A 21,707-nucleotide genomic window follows, 5' to 3' on the forward strand; every position below is an offset into this window, starting at 1 on the left:
ACCTTAATGGTTCTATGATTCTATAAATGAATTTTGTTTCATTTTTGGTGTGAGTATCTTTCTTAAATATATATATATATATATGCAATAAGCACTTTGAAGGAGTAGTAGAGCTGTAATTCTGAGCTTGATGTGCCTTGCAGCAGGTAATTGCAGGCTGAGCGTTACCCAATTCGTAGCAATTCCGATTTCCAGAGCACTGCATTTCTTGGTTTAAGAAACCAAGTTGCTGTATATTCCTGTGCCGTTTGTGCCACCTGCTGGGCAAGAGAGATCTAAAGGAGGCTGCAGGAACCGCTCTGGATGGGGATGAAGAGGCAAGAAAGACGGCACGAGGAGGAAAGGCTATCCTGCCTCTCGCTGAGCTGAGGAGCAGCTGGGAACAAAGCTCTAAGAAGCCATGCCCTGGCGCCGGCACGTTGCACGGGTAGTCCAGTAGTCCATTCGATAGCACGGTCGGGCTGAGCCGTGAGCCCTGCACTGCCTCCGCCGCGCCACTGCGGGGCGCCAGCCGAGCGGCGAGGTTCCGGCGCGACCCGGATGCGCGTCGCCGGGCCGGGGCCGCCGTCCCCACGTGTGATTGAGGGAGGCGCGCAGCCGGGATGTCGGTGTCGGTGGCCGCGGGCAACCTGCCCATGCGGCTGCTCCGCAAGAAGATCCACAAGAGGAACCTGAAGCTGCGGCAGCGCAATCTGAAGTTGCGAGCTGCCGAGCAGGAAGGTACGGCGGGGCCGGGGCGGGCGGGCGGTCCTGGAGCCTCTGAGCGCCGCGGCTGACGGCTCTTGTTCATCTTCCCTCTCCGTGCGCAGGCCGGGCCTCGCTGGGCTCCCCGGAGGAGGACGAGGAGGTGAAGGAGGCGGCGGCCCCCGAGGCGGAGGCAGAGGCGGGTGAGCAGGCAGCGCCGAGCCTTGAGGCCTCTGGGGCCAAGAAGAAGAAGAAAAAGAAGAGGAAAGCTGCGGCTGGCCCCGAGGGAGGTACGTTTGGAACGTACGTTTGTGCTGTCTGCATCTGAAAGCTCCACAGAAACTTTGTCTCCCCTTCTCCTCACCCCTCCCACCGCACGATGTCTGTAGAAATGATTTACAGGGTAAAGAAGGCCAGTCTGCAGCACAGCTTTGGATGACAAACATATTTCTGGTAACCCTCACTGAGAATGGCTTGTCTTCTGTAAAATCTGTCCTAGGCACAGAGACTAAGAAAGCAAAAGCTGAAGAAGACGTACCTGTGGAGGCAGAAGGTGAAGACGGGCAGGATTCTGGAGAGAAAGAAGCAGAAGAGGAGGATGAAGTGCCCAGTTTACCTCTGGGTCTAACAGGTATATCGTGTTTTCTTTTTTCGTAGGTATACAAAAATCCCAGTTCTTAGGCTTTCTTCCAGAGCCAGTTCTCAAATTTGCATTAAAAACCTGGTGTTTGAATATAGGTGATGTGATATTGGCACCTGCAGTGTTGTAATTCAGTTACTGTTCTTTGAAGTTTGCATTATATGTACGTGGCTTTTGGTCTTAAAGTTACTTTTGAAAAACAGTTTTGAAATGTACCTGCACACATTATTTAAATATGGGGAAAAAGGATCAGTTAAATAGAGTTGTATTGCTAATTGGCATGAGAAGCAGTCTACTTGTTCATTTTTAACAGGTCTCTGTGGTATCCCTAGGAATACATTAATGCAGAGTATTTTTTTTTAACATCTTAAAATTTTACAGTTGGAAGGAATTGTAAGAAGTTGTTTGTAAGATAAATTTCTTACTGGGCAGTCTTGGGATGGACGGAGTTGAAGTAAGTGAATGTTTTTCTCCCTTTCTCCCTTCAGGTGCCTTCGAAGACAATTCTTTTACTTCCCTTGCTGGTCTTGTAAGTGAGAATACATTGAAAGGCATCAGTGATATGGGCTTTACACACATGACAGAAATTCAGCATAAAAGTATTAAACCTCTTTTGGAAGGCAGGTAAGAAAAATATCTTTTTAATTGCTATACTGACCTCAAATGTTGGGTAAATGTTAGTAACAAATTAGGTACAAGAAATGTAACTTCTTGGAGCTATGCTCTTTTCAAAACATTATTTTGTATTTTAAATATTTCAGTAAATACAAATTAATGAAGTATGTATGTTATGTGTGAACAAATACGTAGGGTAAGTTGTATGGGAACTATTGAGTCACGGCCTGAACCACTGATTGAGCACCTGGGGAAAGGACCCAGTCAGCCCTGGGAGCACAGGTGAAAGCAGTTGATGTGTGTGACTGGAAGGGGTGGAGCCTGGCTGCACCTCTCTTAGACCTCATTTAAGGGCTGACTGCCACTGGGGAAGGATCTCCTTCTGGAGATCTGTCTTTGGTGAAGTTTTCCACTGTGAGACTAGGTCTTTGGAGATGGTTGAGCAGTCCTTTTTCCTTCCCTTATAACATTTTTGTATTGCGTTAGTCCCTGTGTTATTGCACCTTTTATATTACCTTTCCATTGTGTTGATCTTTCCAATTATTACAGTAAGTTAATGGAAATTGCTTTGCATTTGGTTTTGAAAGCAGTAGAGTCTGTTTTCATTAGTCTCTTGTATCAGTGTATCTCGTAGAGACTTGGGAAAAATAAGAGACCAAGCTGTGAACCGTATCTGTCACGGGTCTTAATTTTAGTTAGATTAAAACCATGTTACGTTTTCACGTAGTCAACATCATTCGGAATAGGATTTATTTTTTTCTCTGTAGGATGACCTTAACACTTCTTTTTCTAACTTTGCTTTTTGCAGGGATATTTTAGCAGCTGCCAAAACAGGCAGTGGCAAAACACTTGCATTTCTCATTCCTGCAGTAGAGCTCATCTACAAGTTAAAATTCATGCCTAGAAATGGTAAGGATTTCCTTCATTTTGTAGTGACCCGGATCTTAAGGATGTGACTGTGAAAGGGACTGGAGGAACTGTAACTTAACCTGGGTCAATTGATGTGTGTTTTAGGGACAGGTGTTATTATTCTTTCACCTACTCGAGAACTTGCCATGCAAACCTATGGAGTTCTTAAAGAACTTATGAATCATCATGTTCACACCTATGGTCTGATCATGGGGGGCAGTAACAGGTCAGCAGAAGCTCAGAAACTTGGAAATGGAATCAACATAATTGTAGCAACACCAGGAAGACTTCTGGATCATATGCAGGTATACAAAAATAACAGTGCCTTTTACTTTTATAGAAGGTAATAAAACCCTTGTCCCCATCTGACTCTCAATTTACTCTTCTAGAACACTCCAGGTTTCATGTACAAGAACTTGCAGTGTTTGGTGATTGATGAGGCAGATCGAATCTTAGAGGTTGGATTTGAAGAAGAAATGAAACAGATCATAAAACTTCTACCAAGTAAGGAGAAAAAAAAACTGTCTTTCCTGGAAATTACTTGACTAACGTTATGTCGTCTTTATAACTGAATTATTGTAAGAGAAGTCATTAATTTTTATAGTTCTGTAAATGCACCTTAGAGTATCTGTCTTAACTCTGTTTTTTCCAGTAGCCAACATATATTGTTTAGCATCGTTTATGTGAAGGACATGGTTTTTTGTGTCCTTATGCACTCTAGGAATATGATTTGGTTCATATAAAAACATTTTAGCTTAATGCGTACAGTATCTCATTCATGTTTCTTGTTTTTTTTTTCTGCTATTCATTATTTCCTAATTAGACTTAATTAAGGAAGTAATAAGAAAAAGATCTATTTATGCAGTTGGATTTTTTTAAGGTATTGTTCTGGAGAGATGAATGCCCTACTTCTTTTCTTTATATTCTTTGTAACTAATGTCCTAAGAAGAATGCAAATGATCAGCACTAAAACTAAGTGAAGAAAGAATGGGGAAAATGACTTTGGGAAGTGGTAGATGAAAGATTTCAATCTTGCTTGATTTTAGTTCGATTTCCTTCCCTGAGAAGGAATTTATTTTAAAACACTCAAAATAACAAAAGATTTCTGAAAATGGTGGCACCAGTTATTCCACGAGACCAATTGGTGCTGTTCCTGTAGCTGTAAAATTGAATAGGCTAAGTGCATTTTTGCTGCACTCTTGTAAAAAGAAAATGTTGCAGTATCGGGCTATATATTCTGGGATGATATGATAGGCAGACAGTTGGTTGAGTACACCTGCTTGAAGACCCATTGAAGATGCACAGCCACATGCCAAACATTCAAAAATATGTATGTTATGGATTGTCTAAGAAAAGTTTAGCAAAGCTGAAGTGCATTAAGATTTTGGAGATGGTGGCAGCCAAAGTAAATATTGTGCAACGCAGTACACAATTTAACTATACCTGCCTTTGTTTATCAGTAGCAGTATATTTTAAATTAATGGAAAGAAGGTGAAGAATTGTTACAAGGGAGTTTGCAACTAAAGATTTTAAGTATTTGCTATTTGAATTCTCCTTTAAAAAATTAAGCATTCTTATAAACCATCTTCAGAGCGCAGACAGACGATGCTGTTTTCTGCTACGCAAACCAGGAAGGTGGAAGATCTAGCCAAGATCTCTCTGAAAAAGGAGCCACTATATGTAGGAGTTGATGATAACAAGGAGACAGCAACAGTAGATGGTCTTGAACAGGTAAAACATAAGTGTTACTTAAAGAGGTATGGTCTGAGGAAAAACCAACAGGCCCTACATTCTTTTTAGATGGTTTGTATAAATGCCCATCCCTTGAAGTGCTTAACATCCTAATAGGCAAAAGTTAACAGTTACCAAAAGGGTTTTATTCACTCTGCTGTCTAAAAGTTATGTAAAAAAATTCATGAAGTAATAATATAGTTTAGTTACACTTTCAACTACTGTCTGTATTACATACCTGACTGTATTATGTACATAAGCACTGTGTTACTGACTAGAGAACACTTGAGATTTTATTTTTTCTATTTAAGATGATGGCTAAATGGAGTTAGTTTCTGGGTTTGTGCAGTTAATAAGATAATTGTTTTATAATACCAGTAGGTAGATATTACCTTTAAAGAGTAAACTAGTAGCAAGAATTCAATAAAATTCTTTTGTAGTATGTAGAGTAAGTTTTTGCTGTCATCAGTATTGAAGGACTTTCATATAACTTTCATATAACAAAGTGAGAAACAGACAGTAAATCAGATGGCTTCATTCTGTGTAGCTGGAAAATTAACTCTTTTGCCAATAGTCCCCTGCAAAAAGTGTGTTCTGTACTGTTTAATTTAACAATATTTAAATAATTTCCAGGGCTATGTAGTGTGTCCATCTGAGAAAAGATTCCTTTTGCTCTTCACGTTCCTGAAGAAGAACCGGAAGAAGAAACTAATGGTATTTTTCTCTTCGTGTATGTCAGTGAAGTACCACTATGAATTACTCAACTACATTGACTTGCCTGTTTTGGCTATTCATGTAAGTATTTTTATGTGTTGATTTATTTTTAATGAATCTAGTAATGCCTGTTTCTAAACATCAGGATTTTATGCAGTCCCTCTGAAAGTAACACTTAGGTAAATTGAGATTTTAATGCCTTAAGTATACAGTGTAACTTCTGAGAGTACCAGTTTACTGTGATAGCATTGCTTCTTCACTATGAAATGGTTCTGCTTGGTCTGTGCAAATCCACAAGATAGAAAGATGCCCTAAACTATTTTATATTTTTTGGCAGCGATATAATCTGTGAAATGAGGAATTACATTTAAGCTTATAAACTGGCAAGATTTCTTTTAGTGGAGATCCTTAATGTATGTGTTCTTTGGGTTATTTTCTTGTTTTGTTTGATTTGTTTTTTGATTTTAGGGCAAGCAGAAACAAACAAAACGTACTACGACATTTTTCCAGTTCTGTAATGCAGAATCTGGAATCCTGTTGTGCACTGATGTAGCTGCCAGAGGATTAGATATTCCTGAGGTGGACTGGATTGTCCAGTATGACCCTCCAGATGATCCAAAAGTAAGTTATGGAAAAAAAAATACCTTCAAATCCTAGTTGCGAGTGTTGCTGCAGAGAGAACCTGAATCTTCTACTCAACAGAGGTCAGAAATCAGTCGTGTTCACATCTAGCACCTGATCTCATCCACTAATCACCAGATCCTGGGAAGTGCTGCAGCTAGTGAAGAAATATAAAACATAACTCTATGGTACAAAGTAATTTAAAATCTAATCAGCTAAACAAAAAAATACTTCCTAGAAGTATGAATTTATATATGTATGTTTGAGTCTCATAATAGCTTTTCCAATAAAAAGCTCAATTATTTAAAAATTAGAATTCTCATTTGAGAAAAATGTCCAAACAAGAAAGACTTTAAACTTAGATACCTTGACAAACATAGCAAGTAAAGCAAAGTTAAATTTTCAGTGGCATTAGGCTAAGGTTCTTTTTTCTTCAGTGGAAGGTAAGATGCTTCTGATCAGGGATTTCTGTCTCAACTACTTATGTGCTTTGCTTCATCAGCACTTGGTTTGCCTCATCTGTATGTCAGTGCTAAAGTTTTAAAGCAAAACTTTGCATGACACTGTTAATGTTAAATGTTTTTTCCATAAAACTGTATTGCTGTTTATATGAAAGACTGCCTGGACTTAACTGTTTTTTCTTCTCTCTGCAAAAGGAGTATATTCATCGTGTTGGTAGAACTGCCAGAGGTATAAATGGTAGAGGACATGCTTTGCTCATTTTACGTCCAGAAGAACTGGGCTTTCTTCGTTACCTGAAACAAGCCAGGGTAAACTTACATGTAGAATTCTTTTGTTTTTTGTTTTTACTGTGCAGTCACGATTTTAAAGACAAAAAGCTGTATGATTAACAAAACATTTTAATTTCTGAGCATAAGTAACTCTGTTACTTAAAATATGTAACTGAACATCTGACTCTGTTCTGCTGACCCTTAGACTCAAAGGTGACTGCGTGTATTAACAGTTGCTTTGCAGCTGTGCAGTGTGCATTATTAAAATATAATTTTCTTATGATCTCTTCATGAAAAGATACTGGGAGCTTGGCCAGTGCAGTTCTTATTTTTCTATTAAAATAATAGCATTTTTTTCAATTCCAAAAGGTGGGTAGCCTTCTTTCGGATGTAACCATTTTAATAAGAGAGAACTCCTCATAGATTCATTTGTAATTAAAGCAGTGAAAGGGTCATAAAGAGTATTTTTATTACCCTAATTTAAAGGAAATACAATGCTGGCCTCTTTATGCAGAGGAAACTTCAGTAAATATATTTCTGATAAGGGTTACTAATATTGTTGTCATTGTTTTAAGTAGAAGATGTCAAAAATCTAAAAACATGTAAGGTATACTTTGAAGTATGCCCTTGGACTTTAGATTCATTGACATCTAAAGCTGTGTTACTTTAAAAAAAAAAAAAAAGTCTTCTATTTCTGTCAGGTCTGTTCTTATTTGTCTTACATCTTATTGTTTGTACAATAGAAATAATCTAGATTATCTATTTATTCATTTGTTCTTCTAAGGTACCACTCAGTGAATTTGAGTTTTCCTGGTCAAAGATTTCAGATATCCAGTCTCAGGTATGAAATGAAGAATTTTAATATCCGGTACTAAATTGCTGGTATTGCACCATATGCATTTGCTTGTAAGGGTTGTTTTTTCCACAGTACATTGCAAAATCATAGTGGTGTGAATATGCTTTCAGCTTTTGAATAGAATATTGTCTAGATAGCAAACAGTGTTTCCAGTAGCATTTATTGAATGGTTATGCATGCTTAGATTAATTCTCTGTATCTAATCTTTTACAAGATAATTTGCTCAGCCTTCAGCATACAGAAAGAAATCCAGTACCAACACCTAAAAATGCCAGTATGTGTTCCAGGTATATTTTTATCAAGTTGGTATTAATGAAGCCTGGTGTCAGCCAAACTTGGCACGTGCTTCTATCCAACGAAAATAACCACAGAGCATAAAGTAAAAGAGAATAGCATAGATTGTTCTGTAGATGTGAATTTTTATTTTTATTTAGTTCTGTGAATCACTTTCTTAAGAGCTGTGTGAAGTTTCTTTGTAATAACTGAAATTTGACATAGTAAATACCAGCAGCAGTGAGGACAGTCCTCACAGAACCTCTGTTAGTTGTAAAGAGTAGTTAGGAAGTACTAATGCCTAATGTAACTTAACATCAGTTTGCCAAACTAATGTGTGCTAGCAGTCAAATGAGACACTCGGATCTAAGCTTTGGGAACTTAGACCTCAACAAATAAAATACTCCAGTCTACACTAGTGCATCTTCATTTTTGTCTTAAAAATAACACTGTGCATTTTACAGTGAGTTTCCAGCATTTTAGATAGAGCTATAAGCAAAATTACATGGAATGGTTCTGTTTAGATGTCTGACTTAACAGTATATTGTCATTGTCCATTAATTCTCAGTGCACATAACTGTGGCTGTAGTTATTTACTCACAGAATCATATAATCATACGATTCTCCTCTCAACGTGTTTCTTTAGGACAACCTAATTTGATGTTTTTGTAAAGTTTCTCATTGCTAAAGGGTTTGTACTACAACTCAGCTTCAGGATTTAGTGCCTGGTTGTAAAAGCCCTGTAGATATCTGTGCTCTGCTGTCACAGTGCAGTCTTATTAAAGTGAGTAGTGAATGTCACTGCAGAGCACACAGCAAATGATTGGCTTGCATGTAACTTATTGTTATAGCCATAATTCCATAATGTCTCTCTCTTTTTTCTCATCAGCTGGAGAAACTGATTGAGAAGAACTACTTCCTTCACAAGTCAGCCCAGGAAGCATACAAAGCTTACATTAGAGCTTATGACTCCCATTCTCTGAAGCAGATCTATAACGTGGGTAACTTGGATCTTAACAAAGTCAGCCTCTCATTTGGCTTTAAAGTCCCTCCATATGTTGACCTCAGTATCCTTTTACTGCTGTGTTTCAAAGCTGAATTCCTGCTTTAAAAATGTTAAATGAAACTTAAGTATGCTATTTCAAATTCTCTTTTCTTTGTTGGGTTTTATTTAGTATTGCTAATAATCACATACATGCATCATGTCCAAATAATGGTTTATCAAAGAAAATGTTAAATGGCCAGTTTTAATAATTGCTTACTAACATCTGCTTTAATACAGATATGGACTTCAATTCCTGCAGCCTTGTAGGTACTGGAATATTGCATACATGTTCTAGAGTCCTGTACTGAAATAGAGGTGCATGGGCCCCTCTTGTCAAAGGTGCCAGTGGAGGGAGAGAAGTTGAAGCAGTGGTTCTTCAGTTGAATTGGTTGGACAGCTGGAAGAATAAAAGCATTCAGTAGAATGATAGGACCATCCGTAACACAGTTTTGTGTGTTTTGTGTAATTCTTCTTTCTCTTCTTAATAATGCTCGCAATACCCAATAAGCAACACTTCAATTAAGTCTTTTGTTATGCTCTTTAACCCATAAAATTCCAGATGTGAACAGCAACCAAGGCAGAAGACTACAGAAAAGAGGTGGAGGTGGAGGATTTGGTTACCAGAAACCAAAGAGTGTCCACAAAGCTAAAATCTTCAAACACATCAGCAAGAAATCAGACAATCGACAGTTTTCTCGTTAATTGTGCATTCATTACAGTGGCTTTTTGCTTTGGTGCAGACTACCTTGATCGAAACTGTCTGGCAGTTACTTCCATTTTAAACTTCTCTGCTGATGTTTTAGGAAAAGAAAAGTTTTTGTTTCAGAGTTTCTTAATGTTTCATTTCAGGAAGACACTTTGGAAAAGAGAATACAGAGAGATAGCCAAACTTGTTGTAAAGAGGAAGGTGGATGAATGTAATTATTTCAACTCAATGATTTATTAAAGAAAGAATATTTTCAACTTTTTGTAGACAAATTTGCTGTATGTATACCCTTTTTACACCCCTGGAAGTTGTCAGAGTAGACTGAATGCAGGGACAGATTCCAATGTGAGATGACTTGCATAGCAAGAGACTTCAGTATGCTAAGAAATGCAGTTCATAGGTGCCTGAAAATATTTTTTAAGTGTAAGCAAATAAAGGGATTTTTGTTCACAAGGATCATTGCAGGGTGTCTTAGTGGTACAGAATTCGTTGTCCATCAGACATGGTGAAGAATATGTTCTTTTCCAAAAGAATCATTCATTGTATGTTGTTGAATCTAATTGACTGAGCTTGTAGTTATTTTAATTCATGGCATCTGAGTAGCAAATATAGTGTCTAAGATTAAAAAAAAAAAAAAAAAAAACAACAACCTCTTATACTACATCTGAGTCATGCTTAGAATTACTTCTTTAATATTGTGATAAAACAGTAACATTCCAGTGAATTACTTGTTTTTCCTCTTTTGTCTATTTAAATCTGTTAATGTCTAGTGTATTATCTTATGAATAGGCAAAGAAAATTAAGAAAAGCACATTGCGTGATTTGAAGGACTTTGCCCATTTATGTTGTTGGGAGGGGTTGGGGGCTTTTTTTGTTTGTTTACATTATTTTCAGGTCTATACCCTTGTAGAAGAAGGTAATTTATGAGGCTATGGTAGTGGTGGGGATAGTATTGAAAAAGGTAAATCCATTGGTGCAAGGAAGGACTACATTGTCTCAGTCTGGATGTTTAGGAATCAGGGCCCCACATGATTGCAGTAAAACAAGTTTTATTACTTTATTCTTTGTCATCTAAAAGGCAAGCCAGGACTACTTTGAATACAAAAAAAAGAGTAGCTATTTCAATAGGAAGTGAACCCTTAGAGCTTTTGAAGTAGTATGTCAGATTTAAGTTAATGTGTGCATTGAAGTGTAGTAGAAACAAGTGGCAGTCTGTCTTACCCATGGAGAAACCAGGTCATTGGAAAGGGGAAGAGCAGTGTGACCATTATGTCAATAGTCCTTACAGCACTCAGACCTCAGTGTTGCCTTTTTTCCCCCTTTTAGCCTTACTTGAGAAATTTTCAAGGGCTATTTATATTGATTGGTTACTAAGAACTTCAAAATACTGAAATTTTTGTAACTAGAGTTTGCATGTCTCGTGCTTCCAGAATTGTAATGAAAACAAAAGAATCCCTACTGTAGGGTAAGCAATTATAGTTGGGCATATGATGCCTGACTCAGTGAGATCTAGTCTTTGATTCTTGTTTTGCTAACAACATTTACAACTAATAGATGTTAAGAAAGCTCTCCATGTCTGTTTCTTAATAACACATTTTAAGAGATACTACATTTTATAAGAGAAATACCACATTTTTACATGTACAGCATTGTACAGTTGAAGAGTTCTGTCAACACCTATGCTCTTTGCAATTACAGTATGGGAATTAACATACAGTGAGATTAACTTTGAGGGGCTCATTAGATGAACGGCAATGTTAATTACTTAGGAAAGAGATATAAGCAAAGTTGCAGAAAACCACTGTGAAGAGTGAAATGCTTGTGAGTCACAATAGTGATGTGAATGAAGTACAGAGTATTACTTAGCAACAGAAAAAAGCTGAGATGATGGGTAGAGTCAGAACTGATTGGGCTTGAAGTACATGAGAATTACTATTGCTCTTGAAGTAGGAAAAGAATTACTTTGCAGAGATCTGCCTTTTTCTGTTGTTCCTAGCCATTTGGGGAGCAAAAGGCTGCTTTCCAGACAATGTGTTGAGATGCTGTCACTTTCTGAAGTCTGACATTAAAACTGAAAGAATGGATTTGGCATGAGATTGCCCAACTTCTCCCAGGTATTTTTCCTGTGTTTTCTTGTATGTTGTAATACAAAGAAATTTTCAAATAATTTCTACTGGGAGATTAAAATACTGGATTGCTCCAGCTTACCCTAATTAAGTTTTTTTATTAATGCATTCTGGATGCATGATGACTGTGCAGACTGAAACAACTACACAGTCTGTTATTTCTCACTGTAATTTCCCAATTAAGCCAAAGCAAGCATTCTGAGCTAAGACTAAGTAATGAAAGAGAAGGGCTTCAGCTTCCTGGCCTGTGCAGATGCAGTTACCTTTCTCCTTGTTTATGGAATTACAAATGAAAAATAGTTTCTGACTAAAAATCTGTGTGCATCGAGCAACGTCTCTTCTGCTGCAGTATTGCTAGAAGTTTAAGAGATTGTCAAACTGATTGGATATCTAACGTTTCCTTTGCAACTTAGCCTGTTATCAATCTTGTGAGCAGTTAATAGACCTCAGCCATCAGACTCTCAAGGCTTGCCTCATAACAGTGACTGATAGGCTGGGGACTAATATTGCACGCCTTGAGAAATTGCCTTCTTTCTCTGAGAACCTTGACAAAGAAATTGGACTCTTTAAACCACTTTAAAAGGGTGATCAAAACTGTCCTGCTTGAACTGTAAGATCTTTTTGACAATTCTCAACAGTGGCACATAAAGGAGAATTCCATTGCCAAGCTACTGCTCATAATCATGAAAAATCTTGTCATGTTACAGGTTTCTTATTCCATAATGCTACTCAGTTATAGACAGGCACAAGACCAATCTGAAAGTGTTGCCAATCAGGTGTTTTGGGGTGAATATCACACACAGAGGACATGTTTTTCATTATCAATAAGCACTTGAGAACTGGTTATTATCTACTTATACCTGCTGTTAATAACAAGTATGTTCACGTATTGGCAGTAATAAACCTTTTTGCTTCATGTATCAGAGCAAACAATGCTTTAGATACCCTAATCATTTGTTTTCAAGCTAATAATGGAACCTCTCATAAGATGGGTAAAAAGAACAACGTGTAATTATACAATAACATTTGAGTAGAAACATCCAGCTTCTGGCCATAGTGGAAGAAATGCAGGGTACTGACAAGCTACAGCTTGTATTCGGGTTTTAGTTCCATTGTTGTCCTGCTTATGAGATAGTTAGTTCATTCAACTTGTAGGGGATGTTATAGAAATCTAAAATCCTAGTAACTAGAAAAGAGCCTATTATTTATCATTAGGTGGTGTTTTCTCAAACTGAATAACTGAAATAATAATAAAAAGAAGAAAAATAGACCCTGAAAAACTTTGCATAATTTTTTTTCCAAGTGCTCATCTTTATTTTGATTGACTTCTGAGGATACTTGTGTGGTTTTCTGAGTTCCTCTGTAATTGTTTGCAGTTAGCTTTGAGCATGGAGTCTCAGTAATATTGTTTAATGTTACAATGCATAACTGAAACTGTAAGTCACTCAAATAGACCATATGAATTTGTATGAGTTGTTGAATCTCAGAAACAGACTGACTGATTTCAACCCAGCTTTCTTATTGTTACAACCATACAAAAGGGACTTTGGACAGGAAACATGAGGGTGCAGGGAGGATTAAGCTGTGTTTGGAACACTCAGGCTGACAGAAAAGTGAAACTTAATTATGATAAGATTGTAACAGGAGATTAATTTCAATGTCAGCAGCCTAAAGTGCGAGTTTTGAAGGCAGCATTTGGTAAAGTGATAAGGACTGGGGAATATATTCTGTAACTTGTTAAATTGCTCGACTCCACTTCGCCATGAGTCCTTCTCTCTCTTAGCCATTTTCATGGCACCGGAGAAAAGTGAGAAAAAAAAAACACAAAGGAAACAACATATTTCTGCACTGAGACTGTTTCCCATTGTTTGCATTTGTTACTCCCCAGGCTTCCCGGCCCACTAAAGAATCCAATAAGAATGATGATATTTTGTATTTACTGTCACTTCTATCACTTGTCTCCAAGTCCTTAGCTACATATTTGCTCACTTCAAGCACAGTGAAGCAGTTGATTACACGAGTTATCTTCTTAGGATATGTATTACCACTCCTGGCTCAGAGAAGGTTCTGAAGCCATTGGAAAGAATCAGAGAGTGAGGCAAAGGATATTTGTTGCTTTCACTGGATGTAGACACCATAGTTATTGCAATACTGTAACTATACAGAAATTCAAACTCTGTGGTCCTGTAGTTTCACTAGAAGGAAAAAAAAAAAAAAAAGTATTTTTGATTTTCTCTCTTGTGGTGTGATTTTTATTCTTGCTCTTTTATGTAGCATTTGTTTTCTGTTATTTGGAATACATACATACCTGTAAGTATACTGTTTTTTTTTTTTAAAGTTCCCTCTCGGCTTTCTCATATCATACCCTGTTCCTGAGATTCTGCAACGTGTTGCCATAGCACAATCTTAGAGGAGCAGTCAGCCTTTGTACTCAGAGGACAAGTCAGCAATGGGGGTATTTATCAAGAAAAAAAAATCCTTTAGAGGCTTTATTCAGAGCTCTGTATTATAGAACTAGGTTATTCCAGCCATTGGGGAAGAAAAAGTGGGAGATTCCAGTGCTGGACTGGAAAGTGACTGCCTTTGTGTGATGCATGAACTGCATGTAATAAATGAGGGGGGGGAGGGACACCCCAGAAGTTAAAGGGCCTTTTTATCTGCTTGTTTCCTTTATTTCTGAGTGACTTTCATAACGAACAAAGAGTTGTTTGAAGATTCTTTAGCTGGCATTTAAGAAGCAGCATTAATTACAGTCGTAATGAACAAAAGCAGACACAAATTAGAAAGGAATGACGCAAAAAGCATGGGAAGGCAGCCGTGAAGCAGTCGCAGGCTGACAACGCTCACCGCCGCCTGATTGTTTCAGGTGCTGCTCATCTGGGGAGCAGGGAGATGATGCAGGAGTGAGAGCTTCGTATTTGCAAGGAAACGTTCTTCATTGATTTCTCTCACCCTGTTTCCACTGCGAACAGCGTTAGGGAGCCGTCGGCAGCAGCGAGTAGCTCAGCGACGAGAAAGGAGCCTGTGTTGTGTTTTGCGAGTAACTTCCACTGCAACTGCACCGAAAATATGGGTAAACGGGACTGAAGCGAATGTTCGGGGTTATAAAGGACTTCAGGATTTCGGACGCGGGGTACCTGCGGTACCAAAACCACCCCCATCGCTGCGGGAGGGGCCGGGCTGTGAGGAGAGGGGCGTCCCGCAGCCCCTCAGGGTAGCGAGGAGCCGAGGGCGGATCGCTCTCCTCAGAGGCTGCCGCGGGGCGGGAACGGCGGCGCCGCCTCCCCGTGCTCTAAGCAGGAGCGCCGTCCGGGCAGCCGGCAGGTTTCCTACTCCTACAGAACGCGCGGCGTTCTGGCTGTCCCATGTGTGCGGTTCTCTTCTACTGGAAGACCTACGAGGCGGCCAAGCCGTGCACGGAGACCACATGAGGAACGCGCAGCCCAGGTAGAGGGGAGGGGTGGGGATGTGCGCCGCGTCCCCCGGGTGCCTGCCTCCTGCATCGGTGATTTCAGCGTGGCCTGAGACGTGCCCTGGGGCTCTCATGGGGATTTAGCTCAATTACGGGGCTGTAATTAGCAAGTCTGAAAGTGCCGCTCCTGGAGAAGAGCTTTATTCTCTTTTTATTTTTCTAAGTGAGCTTGGAGAATAAATGATGGAATAAATGCACGCACTGCAAGACTGGGACCCATTTAAAACTTACCCCCTTAATTTGTGTGCTCGGGCTGCTTTACCGGGAGCAGTGGGAACATCCTGCTCACTGCACAGTACCAAAGCAATGAATTATTTCTATACAAGAATACTGGTAATCTAAAATGATGGAGAGCTAATTGAGCTGAGGCATTATTGCTTAAGTTTTAGCCCATACAGATGCATTTCATTGGTATGTCACAAATGGACACAGCTTGGCTGGCAGCACTTTGTGCTGCTGCAGTGCCAGAAGCTGCTTTGAGCTGTACTGACAGCAGAGCTCCTGTCTGTGGGAGCTGAAGACACAGATTTGAGGGGTTTGCCAGTACAGTTATTACTGCAATCTCAGCAAATGCTCAATCTGGAAATTTTTCACCTTATATTTGCAGTGCTTGACAGCAAGTTCTTCTATAGCAGTGCTCACTGAATCTGCAACTGGTACATGCTGCCAACCTGCCCCATTTCCATCGGCCTGCACACGTTCATGTATGAACCCTGTGGATCAAGGGAGCTGATGTAAAGGATATGCTTCTCAGTTTCGTTTCTAAGAGACTGAGACTTATCCCTTATAGGAGCAGGATCCACTGTGCCGACCAGAACAGTAACAGCTCCCCAAGGAATGCTGGAGAAGAATCTTCAGATGCATCATTACTATTCCTTTGGCAAAACAAAATCATTTTTTTAAGACACACATAGACAAAGATAACACTGCCAGAGTAAGTGCAAACCTAGTGAGGTGTTGGGCTTTGCCTCTCCTCCTCTGGGAGGAATTAGGCTGTCAGCATCAGCACCATCCCTCCCTCGGATGGGACAAATTCTATTTCAGTTTTCTTGCTCTGCCCAACAGCTTTGAATTTTCCACTTCTTTCTTTTCCAGTATCTCTCCTATTTCTACTTTCTTTCATCACATCCTTCCCTGATACTGTCATCCTCGCCCTGCAATATTATTCTTCGTCATTCTGTTACTCCAGGAGTGCAGTGCAGTCTGTTTATGGCAGTTCTCACCTCGGGTGCCCAGCAGTAGTTGTTCTGAGGAGCACTGTGGGGCTTTGAGCTGTCGGTGCGAAGGGTAGCACTTCTCAGCCTGAAGGTGACAGTAATAGCAGTGATCCCTGCTGGGAGAGGTGTCCGTGCTGTGCTTGGAGGCAGCTGTCAGGTACTGCTGGGCTGGAGCTGTATGCCAAGGCTGCCATTGATGGCCTGAGGGATGCCAGAAGCTTGGATGGTTAATTCTAGCAAGTTAATTTTAAAAGGATTTCAGGTCATAGTACTCATTTGCCAGTAGAAATGCCTGAAAAAGCCAAGCAGAATGATTCTGATGATAGCAGGATGTTTTCAAACACAGCTTTTCAGCTGACAGAGCCAGGCACAGGTATACAGACAGAAGCGCATCTCTCTGAACTGACAGTTGGCATACACAGAATGTCTTTCTAAACTCATACAAACCAACTATTTTGAGTCTTTCTTGGTTATGATTTTACATGAGGAAAAACAGTTATGACAGTCTTCTTAAAAAAAAAAAAAAGGGGAGATGGATATGCAATAGCTCTTAGTTTTAATATAGTATATAGTGACATGGTGCAATGAAGTCCTCTTTCCTCTTTGAAAATGAGGTTTTGTTTTTTTTTACTTTCCCTTGAAACAAACAACAACAACAAAAATTGCAGGGCTGGGAGCCTAAATCAGTCTGATGCTTTGTAATTATTTGTTTACTTGTCATAAAACTCCTTAAGAAGTGAATTATACAGTCAGTACTGACATAAATGAACCTCATATAAAAAAAAAGCTGTTACTGACAGCTGTACCCTGTCATATCTTGTTGACAGTAGGTAATAATTCCATCTCTAAAAAGTTCAATTGAAATAAATGAGAGAATTGAAAGACAGCAGAAACTGCTGGATAATGCCCTTTTGATCAGTCAAGTCACAAATACAAGGCCTGGCAGAATCTAAATGTCAGGATTGCTTATGTGTAGCAATTATAGGGTCAGTACTGCATTTCAGTTTACAGAATTAGCAGTCAAGTTTTGTTGATGTGCTCTTGTTGTTTTCCCTCTTTCAAACTAGTTTGTATACTAGGTGTGTAATTAGAGCCTGAACAAAGCCTATCAGTTTTGTGGGAGTCCTTCCCACTCCTTTGATGGAAACCAGGCAAGGTCCCACAGCTGCTATAGGTGCAGTGCTGTCCTACAATTTTCTCCATGCAGCCTCTCCAGCCCATGGAACTTGTTAGGACAGTATGGGAGCAAGAGAAGATTCTCCTCTGAAGGAGTTAAACAAGGTTAAGGTTAAATGTAGTACCAAACTGCCCAGTGCTAGTGACAAAGTCCTTTAGATGGCTCTTCCCAGGAGTACACTGATGTAGCTGTTCCTCAGCTACGAAGTTGTCCTTGTGTCATACACTCAACCCTTTTTGCTGAGAGTGATGGAAGATGTGCAGATCTAGTCTTTTCAAAGACAAATGATGTGATCATTGCTACATGAGGGGTGTCCCATTTTAATTGTCAGGACAGATGTGGTTTTCATTTTCCTCTATTATTTGCCTGCACTTATAATCTGCTGCTCATGTATTCTGCAGCCACGTCTCACATTTGAGGGTGAAGACAGGGCTATCTATCTTGAAGAGTGATTGCCTAGCCCTTGCCAATGCTTCCTTTGCTGAGTTGCTCTCCTCATATAAAACAGAAACCCTCCACGTATTCTGAAGCTCACACAAAGGCCCATGCATGTAAAATACATCGCTAATTTAGTAACAGGTCAGGAGTACTGCTGGCAGCAGAAGTAGCTGATGTCTTCCCCTCTGTGTACCTCCTGTGGAAGCCAGAGTATGAACAGGAGGCTGACTGAAATGGTACTTTTCTGGCAGCAAAGTACTTGTGGCAGTGTACTTGTGGCAGTACTGAGTTGGTGTGAACGAAATGCATCACACGACTCCTTATTCACTGTAATTTGTCAGTCACACTCAGCAGCTTTTCCGCCATAATGAGAAGTCCGGTAAATTTGGCAGTCCAGAATACTTTATTCCTTTTAGCATGGAAGGAATGGAGTTGGGGCCTTTTGTGGTAGGAACACAGATGTTATATTGTCTCAAACAAATTGCTTTGCTAAGAATCCATGTTTTCCTTTGTTTTGAGGTGAAGGAAGCTTAGCATGAACCACAGATGTTTACAGCTCGTCATGCACCTATCACTTTCCAGATAGATGGAGAAACATAGAAGGAACAGAAAGAGAAAAAAGCTGCTTGATAGCTGGCGTCTCAGTCGAAGTTCTTGTACAGTGCTGGACTCCCTTCTTCATCACACAATTAGTAAGTCCCCTGTTCCTGCAACATCCCACACATCTGGAAAAGTATTTTTCTCAGAGTAGCCAAGCCAAACACTTCCTTTAATCCTTTCATTTATATGGCATTTAACAATTATTACAACCATGCCTTCAAGAACCTTTTCCTGAAGCAGAGATAAAAGGGGACAGAGAAGGAAATTATTCTTTTATTGCACAATACAGAGATTTCTGGAGGGAAACGTGCCAGTATACATGCAGACTTAGAGCACAAGATCTTGTTAAGGGGATTTAGCAACAAAGAAGACTGAAGATGATTGCATATAAACCTACTGTCAGTTTACAGTTCCCCCTTGGAAATACAGATGTGCTACTCCAAAGTGTGACAAAGAAAAAAGCAGTGAATATCTTCCTTCTTTGAACTGTTCTGTGTTAAAGTCTGCAAGCAAAGCACAGTATCCATCTAATAGCAAGAATGTCAAGTCTAAGCCAAGTCATCTCATCCAGCCAACTACGGGTGCCATCCTGCAGCTTGCTCACCATCAGCAAGGGCACCAAGGGGAACTGTGGATTGAGCAACACTGAAATGTTCGCCACGTGCACAGGATGTTGGCTTTATTCCGGGGATTTTTTTGGAAAGGAGACAATAAAGAGAATGAACATGCTGCATTCAGTTCATTGCTGACTTCCTCTGAAATTAAGAGGGGTGACTAAGCAGACTCACAACACACTAGTCTGGCTGAGGGGCTGTGTTCCTCATGAAGATGAACAATAAGGTATCTTGAATAAAAAATAATAATAAATGATTTTTAAGAAGGTATTCTAAAGAAAGATCATTTAGCAGTACTTAGACATATGGTTGTTTATTTTTCTAAACATGAATTGCCAGTTTGGAATAAACCAGTTATTTCTTCCTAAACACACTGGCCTCATTTTATTTCTTGATGCTGATTTTACTCCACCTAGAACTTGGTGGAGCCGACTGCTCAGCAGAAAGGCACTACTGCCTCCTACAGCAAGGTTCCAAGAACCCTGCAGTGCCATATGAATTAAGGCCTAGGGGGCTCTGTGCTCTTGGAATCCACAGATTGTGCAAAAATCCAAAGGCTTTGAAAAAAAGGGATGTGAACATGCAATGTTAGTAACTTTCCATGTTCTGTGTCCAGCTCCTACAATAGAGGCCCCAATCTCTCTTTCTAAAAACCTGTTTTTACCTGAGAATTGCTAAGCCCTTTCTGCATGAAGAGTGACACAGGCAGAAATTAAGGATTTAGCCATGAAAATACAGGCTGACAAATTCCCCTGGCACCAGTAACTTCTAAGCTAGTCAGCACCACAGTCATCAGGAAACCAGGTACTGGCAGCCTATGGCAACATGCTGCTGAATGCCCATGGGCACCAAACCTGCCCAAAAAGCTGGATGGGATGCAGTTCCTGCCTGGAAAACCAGGGAGACCAGCCCACCACCCAGCTCTGTGGTGTTCAGAAACTTCAGATAAAAGACTATCCTAAGCATATGTCAGCCACCACCCAAACAAGTAAGATTTTTGTATTGTCTTATACATGCGTCCTACTTACATGCCTGATTTAGGCAAAGCTGGCTCTAAGGAGCAAATAGCAATTCCCTAGCTGTCTGGTGTGCATGAATACCAGCAGTTATACAAAGTGGGACCTAAGATTGTATTTCAATGAGCTGATTTTTCAGGAAATAGGCTTAAAGAGGAAGAAACCTTTAAAAAAATAAAAAAGAAAGAAACTGATCACATTTTAACTTGCCTTCAGAGATTTCCATATCAATAGTGTCTTGTCTGCAAATCTGTCCAGTCCCTGTTACAATTTAAAGTGATGTTCTCATCTCTCTCCTGCACTCACTGTTGTTGCTATTATTTGTACATTTTACAGGGGATAGAACACATGATAATAATCTCCTCATGCTTTCTTCTGAAATTAATAAGTGCTGAGGGCATCAAACGCTTGTGTACTGGTTAGCTCTAAGAGCACCTTTGCTCTGATGCACATCAAAACATTATGGACACTTCAGAGTACAAATGCTTTTTAGTTTGTGCAAAAACTTCTGCAGTTACATGCAGCTAAGTAAAAGAAAGTAACCAGCAAACTCAGCAGTCCTTTCCATACATGCATTTCAGAATTCATTGCCTCAGCCACACAGCTCCACTAAACTTTGACCAATAAAAGTACTTTAAATTCTACAGATCAAGAAGCAACATCACAATTCTATAAAAAGACCATATAAACTTATGGCATACATGGAAGCTCACTGCTTAAAGTAGAACAATAACCTCTTCAGGACTGTTCTCTGGTCTTTGAAAACTCCACTTAGAAATTAATTATGATACTGCCCCTCACTTTTCAAAATAGCTATCTGCATTTTAGTGAAAGCCAGAATTAATTTACTTTGGTCTGGTTAGCAGGATTGTCATATTTATGGTGTTAAATCACCACGGATACCATTCCCAAAAAGCATCTTCCCATGAGTATTCAGAGCATGATGTGTACTTGTTCCTCCACCATAAAACTCATCAGGAACAGTCAACAGTCATCAAAGAGACAAAAAGTTTGCCACTAGCAGAGGTGCCCTTTCTCATGCTATTAACTGACTTTTCCCCAAGTATCAGAAGAGAAATCATCTCCAATGTGTAAATTAGAAAGATAATCACAATTTTTATAGAGTTTTTAGACACTATTTGTCTACTGTTATCAAAGCTAACTAGAGAATGTCTACAACTAGCATGTAATCCCGATTTTCTTCTTTAGATACTCTAAATTCAGTTTTGCCTAAATTTTTAAGTAAGTACAAGAGAAGCACCCTGCATTATACTCAGTCACTAACCATTGTAGGGGAATAAGGCATAATATGGTTCTTCCTATTCGTACTGAAGGAATAGGAAATTTCAGGTTATCACAACATTATGAGAAGCCAAGTCACACTGAATCTAACCTACTAGAGTTGAGGTAGCTTACTGCATTTTATCCAAATAGAATCAGAATGCCCACAGTCTCCTTATCAAAAGCTTAATGAATGCATACGCTTTTCCATTTAATGCTAGAATCTGCATAAGGTCACATA

The 21,707-nt window shown here is 39.5% G+C and overlaps 1 protein-coding gene across 1 annotated transcript; it reads left to right on the forward strand.

The window, feature by feature from the left end:
- The first annotated feature begins 538 nt into the window (after positions 1-538).
- On the forward strand, positions 539-10,346 carry DDX18 (DEAD-box helicase 18). The gene is made up of 14 exons (XM_031590709.2): positions 539-720; positions 810-974; positions 1,184-1,315; positions 1,813-1,948; positions 2,748-2,848; positions 2,954-3,153; positions 3,238-3,352; positions 4,440-4,579; positions 5,213-5,374; positions 5,762-5,914; positions 6,571-6,684; positions 7,430-7,486; positions 8,664-8,841; positions 9,379-10,346. The coding sequence occupies exons 1-14, from the start codon at positions 603-605 to the stop codon at positions 9,519-9,521; spliced, it is 1,914 nt and encodes a 637-aa protein (XP_031446569.2). The 5' UTR covers positions 539-602; the 3' UTR covers positions 9,522-10,346.
- Positions 10,347-21,707: the final 11,361 nt, after the last annotated feature.

Source organism: Phasianus colchicus, chromosome 7 (assembly GCF_987193195.1).
Source record: "Phasianus colchicus chromosome 7, bPhaCol1.hap1.1, whole genome shotgun sequence".
NCBI lineage: Eukaryota > Metazoa > Chordata > Aves > Galliformes > Phasianidae > Phasianus > Phasianus colchicus.

Coding starts and splice junctions, on each gene's coding strand:
- DDX18 (XM_031590709.2), top strand. CDS start 603: ATGTCGGTGTCGGTGGCCGCGGGCAACCTGCCCATGCGGCTGCTCCGC. Junction 6,685..7,429: donor GTTACCTGAAACAAGCCAGG/GTAAACTTACAT, acceptor TGTTCTTCTAAG/GTACCACTCAGTGAATTTGA. Junction 8,842..9,378: donor CCCTCCATATGTTGACCTCA/GTATCCTTTTAC, acceptor ATAAAATTCCAG/ATGTGAACAGCAACCAAGGC.